This window comes from Cyprinodon variegatus, unplaced genomic scaffold, assembly GCF_000732505.1.
Source record: "Cyprinodon variegatus isolate N-32 unplaced genomic scaffold, C_variegatus-1.0 Scaffold121, whole genome shotgun sequence".
Lineage (NCBI taxonomy): Eukaryota > Metazoa > Chordata > Actinopteri > Cyprinodontiformes > Cyprinodontidae > Cyprinodon > Cyprinodon variegatus.
Window position 1 is genome coordinate 262,446 of NW_015150574.1, and position 7,634 is coordinate 270,079.

Here is a 7,634-nt window from a genome sequence, read left to right on the forward strand (position 1 = left end):
TTAGCACGCTGTTGATAGATCAGTTTGTACATTTTTTAGCGTGCGCAGAGAAATAGCTCACGTTTTTATACACGCAAACCTTTGATAGATCCGGCCCTCTGTGTATACAAAATGACATTTCTTTTAGTGCAGCTTTTTAGACAGTAAATGAACATTTCCCTTCCATAAAGTGCAGCAGTGATCAAATGTGAACTATAGCCCCATTTACACTACCCTCTGAAAACCGATCCGTGCCGAGCTTGGATCAGTTAACAGTGCCGAATTCGGTTCCTTACCTCCTAGTGACAATCTACGGTACTACTGCTCTCTAGAGGTAAACAAGCAAATCAACATGGCAGCACCCGTAACATTAAGGAAGTTAGGGGAGGGTCAGGTGAAGAAGGCAGCCTTTCGTGCTTTTACTTGACAGAGTCGGCCTTTGGGAAGTGGATATGACAAAGAATAGTCTAATGAGGGCTTACAGATGCAGGAAACAATAACAGAACTTGAGGTTCATCACATTGCTAAGCAGAATAATCACTGGAAATCGTGATTTTATGAATGTCTGGATTTTCATGATGACAGAGGCTGACTGTAAGAAGTTGACGTGGTCTCCTCATGCACTCTTTCTTATCTGAGAACCGTGCCAGAACTGAACCACACCCGGCCCTACTGTTGAACTAGTACCAGATTAGCGTGGTTCGGTTGTGTCTGGCACAGTCCGGTTCAGTTTTGCGTGCCATTTACCATCAACAATTATCTTTGTTACTGTGCTTGCACTGATCTCGGCACGGCTTCAAAAGGGTAGTGTAAATGGGGCTGTTTGAGAAAAGACATGAGGCAAAAAACGCAGTGATATGTAAGTTCTGAGCATTAATATATGTGGTGCAAATATGCAGTCTCTTAGAAATAAGGAAACAACTTTATTAGAGAATTTCAGCTTGTGGTCTTCATCTAAATTACCACATCCACAGACATATATAGGACTAAAGGGAACCAGCTGCATGCTTTATTTAGGTACTATAAAAAGCTCTTCCACAAGTGCACAACTATTCGTTTGATAATTTAATGATTAAATTAAATGAACGTTTAAAGAATATCGCCTTGTAATTTGAAGTGTCAGTAACAGAAACACACAAACACACTCACACAGATTACGTCTTCCTATCATTACAGGGACTTTGCATTGACTTCCATTCATCTTGCATTAATTTGTATGGACTAACCCAGAACCTTACCTAAATCCTAAACCTCATCTAAGCACCTGAACTTCAACTCAAACCTTAGTCCTAAACCTAACACACTGGCCTTACACCACGCCGCACAAAGTAACACATATATGGCTACAACAGCACACACCCACAAACACATACAAAAATTTATTTTTATAAACATATTTTATGGTTTTAAAGATTCAGAGTCTTTGAAGTGTATTTTTAATAACTTCTTGTGATAAGAGATTATAAACACAGCACAATAAACTGAGAGTATCTGTTATCACTGTATCAACATCAGTTAAAGAGAAGAGTTATTCAATTTTAGGAGACTTCATTGCCTTGTTTATCCAGTTTAGATTGTCTTTTGAAAGGAAAGCATACACTCCAGGCCACTTTACTGATCCACATATTTCAGAGGGAACAGTGCGGTTGCCTCCAAAAGATGTGACTCCGACAAGAACTCCGTTGCATAATATTGGCCCTCCTGAATCCCCCTGAGAAAAAAACAAAACAAAGATAACAGATAATTTAAATGTCGTAACAAGGTGTTATTCTTTGTGAAAAGGTCATTAAACCTCCTTACCCCACAGGTGTCAGCCTTGTTTTTTCCTTTCGACCCAGCACATATCATGCTCTTAGTAATATATGGATTTAGATCATAATGATCCTTGGAGTTGCACTTCTTTCGGTCGATCACAGTTACATTTACTGACATCAAAACATCTGTCATAGTCTTTGCATCTGGTTTGTTTTTTCCCCATCCAGCCACCATGCAGACTAAATTGTCTTCTGGCTCTCTGACAATTTTACTAAGCTTGAGAACACTGACCCATTTGGTTTGCTTCACCGGTTTGTTCAGCTGAAAAAGAAACAATGAAAGTATACATACAGACTTTATATGACCGTTTTCTGAAAATATGAAATATACAGAATATAGCAATACGGAAATGCTTTGTGTATTTCTGTTTAATAAAGGAAAAAAATCTTTATCTTTTTTTTAAACATAAAAGATTATTTGAGCAAGTGCAAAAACATCATGGAGGATCACACATGCAAGAGTGTTTGCTAATCAGATTTTTTTTCCCAATGCATATAGTTTTATTTTACATGTAGATACGTTAATTTATTTTGCAAAACAAGCTTACCATAAGCAACTGTAGGTCATTGTTTTTTTCTTTAGCATCATAGCAAGGGTGAGGAACGCTTTTCTGCACCTTACAGACTTGCCTGTACTTTTGTTCTTTCTTCTTGTCCTTGATGGAGTGCACCCCCAGCAACACAGTCTTAATGCTGACAGAGCAACCACACAATTTGGTGTTAGAAAGACTTAATATATGACAGCTTAAAAGCTACACAGTAATGAGACAGTAATGGTTTTCTCTACATCTAGTTGAATTAATCTAATAAGAAAAGAAAAATGTAATTTAATCCAACCCTAATGTTGCTTTCTCTTTTAGTTTACAAAGGTTGATATATTCACACAAGACAAAAGTAAATAATGTCATGTTCTGGTTTACCTTCATTCATTTTTTTTACCATAAAGCAAAACTAACTGCTGCGGGAACTATGAAAGTTACAGTATGAATAGCCTTGGGTTTAACAGATTTATTTTAAGCTCCTATCGATCATTACTTGCAAAATAGTTATTGATACTTTACTCATTTTAGCCTTGTTGCAGATGATAGCTGCAGTTACGCATCATACTTTTGAGTGGCCTGCGCAAAGAAGATTTTTCTGCATGCTTGGATGTCCTAAAAGAAGACATACATCATCTTTGCTCACTTTGTACCTTTATTAATGTATTTATTTATTTGGCCCTCAGGAGCCAAAAGAAGACATATGTCATAGATTAAAGAATTTTTTTTTTCTTTACACAGGTAGTAAAACTGCAAAATTGTCTATATAAATGAGTTCATGAAATAAAAAGTGTCCTTTATACAGCTGCAACCATCACTTTTAAGGACATATGATGCAAAAGTGGCCCTATATAAAACTGAGCTTGACATACCTAATGTTGATCTAACATAAGTGAGCACATCCCTCACAATTTTTGTTAATATTTTAATAACTTATGAGTTCACTTCAGAACTTTTACTGCTGAAGTCAGATGATCCCAGTGAGGAAAAATTACTAATTAGTCACAGCTTGGACATTTTAATTTAAGGCCTTTCTCATTTTTGTTCCCTGGGGTTTTAACATCTATAGATGTCCAATAAATAATTTTGAGTTGACACCAAATTCAAGATCTTATGATGTTGGACCCTTGGTTTATTTCATACAAATGACATTACATTAAAAAGAAGACCCACGCATAAACTGGTGAGAATTATTACATGGTCAGTTTAAAACTTCTCCTGGCATGTAGCTTAATGTTGTGCCTAAAAACCTGTACAATAACTACTACATTTTTTTTGTGAGTGTTATATTTTGTAAAACTGAAACAGCACTTTGCAAAGTGTTACCCACTTTCTTGCAAAGCTACTATTAAAACTTGTTACTCAATAAGAAAATGAAACTTAAAGTTCAAACAGGAATGTTAAGCACGATGTGACAATTTTCTGAAGCCTTTTGGCTTTTGAGAATTCTTAGAAGTAGATTTTTTTTTTCTATCCTCACAATTGCTGTCATTCAATGTGATTTAACAGGATATATGCATAGAGTTACTTTGGGGTCCTGACATACCAGCTTTAAAAAAGTCTGAGACCTTTATGTATGAGCTTGCTGGACTTGCTTGCTCTAAGTCATTATATCAAAAATATATTCATACATACTTTCAGCAATTTCCTCATTAGTTGACTTTTTGAGCTTAACAAAGCAGAAATAAATCCTCCATATTTGCAAGGCAGAAAAACATACTTTCTGTGACCATCAGCTTATTATGAAACACATCTCAACCTGCAGACACTTTTGGTTTATTACATGCCTATACATTTCAACCACCTAAATTTTAAATGGATAGGAAATCAAATACAACCAATGTAGCGATTGTTTTTTTTATATTATACTGAAGTTACTTGATAATAGACAAAAAAAAATAAATAAACGTTTTATTTTTCCTCACTCTTTGCAGTGTGCAGCTGTCAGAACCCATTTTGGATCAATTAATATTCCTCCGCAGACTGGTGCTTTGGACTCCAGCAGAGCCATGAAGGGCATTGAGTGGGGCTCCACTTCTTTCCCATTAATGATTTCAGAACCACAGCCTAATAGAGGAAAATACCCAGACACAAATTTTCAGCAGAAACAAACATTAACCCTTATTCAATGAGAATAATATAACTAATTAGAAAATGAAAGTGCATAAAAAAACATTACTTACTGGATTTGACAAGAAAAAGAAAAAGGCCCAACCGTGTAAAAGCACAAAAACCCTTCAGAGTAAACATCTCCTCCTATTAGTTGCTTTGATCTAGTGATGAATGCGCCCCCCACTATGCTTTACCCTTGTATATGTGTTTCCCTTAAAGGATGTGGTCTGCAATGGAAATCTATGAATCATCAAAATGCACTCACCCTGAGGGTAAATCTGACCAACGGTGTCATTCTGAGGCAGTAAGTGTAATAGGTGTATAGCAAATGAAATTATTCGGTAACATTTAGGTGTGATTTTCAATTTACTAACATGAATCTACCCTGAGAGCCCCTGAAAGTGAGGCAAAGAATGATTATTTATACAGCACATTTCAGTGGCAAGACAATTCAAACTGCTGTACATGAAAAAAGTTCTTTGCTGTGGCTTAGAGTTAACACAAATAAAGAGAAGTGAATGAAATAGCATAAGATGAATATGTATACAAAGATCAAATGATTGATGTAAAAAAGGAGCGTTGGACTGAGAATCTAACTATTAATAGGTGTAAAGAAGTATTTAATCTCGATTTAAAGCAGCTTAGTTTTCACAAGATAGGCAGGGTAATCCAGAGAGCGAAGTTATTTATTTTTTTTTTAGCTTTTATTGTCATTACACTGTCACAAGTACAGAGCAATAAAAGTGACTCTCTCTTTCTTTTTTTCTGAGAATCTATTCCATATTAGCGGAGAATAGGAAATAAATGCTACTTCCTTGTTTGGTTCTAAGTCTATGTGTTCAAAGTAGATTTCAGCAGCAAACCTGAGAGGTCTGGCAATGGATACTTTTCTCTGATATATAGAGAGCCAGTGAGGATGCAGGCAGCAGGTGAATGTATCAACTAGTTTTCAAGGTGCTGAGAAAGTAAATTGTTGTTCCTGGAGATATTCTTTATGTGATAGAAGGCTTATTTTGTGACTGTCTTTTGTGTTTCTTTGAAGATTCAAATATCCAAAATGATATTAAATAAATCCACCGGTGCCACAGTACTAGGAACCTACACTGAAAAAAAGTGTAACATGTAACTGTTCATTCAAACTAATGCTTTTCACTCTAAAATAGATAAAATTATTGATTTTATTATGTAAATAATATGTATCAAATCAATATGTATATAGATGAATGGATGGATGGACAGATTGCAGTCCATCACTGGGCAATGAATATACATACAAAGACACACAACCATGCAAACACACTTACTTAAAAACAATTTAAAGAGGCCAATTAACCATAACAGTAATGTTGTGGACTGTAGGAGGAAGCCAGACTTCCCGGAGACAACCCACGCAAGCACATGGGGAATATGCAAAGTCCATGCAGAAAGATCCTAGGCCTCAAATCGAACCTAGGAACTTTTTGGCCCAAACTGCACCACCATGCAGCCTGATATGAATCCTATGAACTCTAATATAATCTTATACATTTATGTTCACAGTTATATTTTCTCATTGAGTTTGAAACATACAAACTTTTACATATCCAGTGTCTGATGCCTCGGGTACTTATTTTGTATAAACCACTTTTATTTTTTTTTTATTTACCTTTTTCTTACCACATTGCAGTGATAGGCTGAGTGTCTGAGCTGGATGAAAAAGCAGTGCAGCAGGAAGGCCTCATGAGAAGGTTTATATCCTCAGCGTTGTTCACCACACCTCAGTTCCACTCAGCTAGATATGGATGTATGATTTATTTTTCTGGACAGATGAATGGTCAGATTCCATACTCTACCACTCAATTAGTGGCTTTTATCATATCAAACAGACCTCAAATGAACTAAAATACACAATAGCTGAGCATGCTTAAAATTATTTATAAGTCTGACAGATTTAAATGAAGGTGCTCTTCATGTTATCCAGAACAAGAAAACAAGTTAGGAAAAAAGTATAAAAAAGGCTCCATTCTCCCTGGAGAAGATGCATGATGAATTAAAAGGAGGAACAAATTCTCTCTGGGAATCTACCTTACAACACCAATACAGTGGGTCAAAGACAGATTAGGTGGTGTTTAATCCATGCGGCACCTTTTGCATAATGTAATCCCAATGCTAGTGTTGCAGGTGGCCAACTGGTCATTTCTTTATTTAATGCAAGCCACACTTTCTGACGGCACAGCACAAACATGTTTAGGCACACACTCCTGCAGAGTCGTCTTTGCTAGTATTCACTTCTATTTACAGTTGTCTGACTTGGCGTCGAAACTAGGAAGCAAAGATAAAAAAAATTGAACGATGCCAGGAGGTTTGAAAGGACAGAACCAGTTCTAATTCATTATCGATTTTCAATGCCCAACCCTACTTGTTACAGGAGATGCAGGGCATTGATGATAACTACATACAGACATGGACAAAATTGTTACCGGTAGTACTCCCCATTTAGTATAAGAAAAAACCACAATGGTCACGGAAATAACTTGAATATGACAAATTTATAAATAAAAATTCTACGAAAATGAAAAAGATTGATACAAAATGTAGCTTGGAAATTCAAGTCTGGCTTTTTATGATTTTTTTATTTATTTTTATTGTTTTCCTCGTTATTCGTCTCCCATCAAGTTCACTTTGGCTCCAACAACAACGGATGGTGCATTCATACACTGCTGTTCCTTGAGCATGAAGGTCACTCGAAATCTCTTTGAAAAGTTTTCTGGGCTCTTTTCTATCTATTTATATTATATTTCCTTATGATTTGTCATCAATTTTCCTGCTGCGGCCATGCTCCGGGAAGTTGGCTACAGTCCTTTGGATCTTAAATTTCTGAATAAAATGCACAACTGCAATCAGAGGAACATCGTTTTGCTTGAAGAGGGTCTTGTAGCCTTAAGCTTTAACATGCTTGTCTATAGTTTTCTTTCTAATTTCCTAAGATAACCCTTTCATCTGGCCCATGTTGAATGTGGTACACATAAAGGCCCAATCCCAAACCAGCCCCTAACCCAGGGGTGTCAAACTGGTTCCAGAAAAGGCCATGTGGCTGCAGGTTTTCTTTCTAACCAAGCAATAGCACACCAGACTTAATTAATCTCCTCAAGCCATCATGTTAAGATTAGACTCACTTGATGAGATGACTGGAGTCTGGTGTGCTATTGCT

The 7,634-nt window shown here is 36.4% G+C and overlaps 1 protein-coding gene across 1 annotated transcript; it reads right to left on the reverse strand.

The window, feature by feature from the left end:
• Nucleotides 1-1,485: 1,485 nt before the first annotated feature.
• On the reverse strand, nt 1,486-4,609 carry LOC107085306 (granzyme A-like). Its single transcript, XM_015375563.1, has 5 exons — nt 4,516-4,609; nt 4,258-4,399; nt 2,342-2,486; nt 1,780-2,055; nt 1,486-1,690 (listed from the first exon to the last, which is right to left on the reverse strand). The coding sequence occupies exons 1-5, from the start codon at nt 4,580-4,582 to the stop codon at nt 1,508-1,510; spliced, it is 813 nt and encodes a 270-aa protein (XP_015231049.1). The 5' UTR covers nt 4,583-4,609; the 3' UTR covers nt 1,486-1,507.
• Between the last annotated feature and the right edge of the window lie 3,025 nt (nt 4,610-7,634).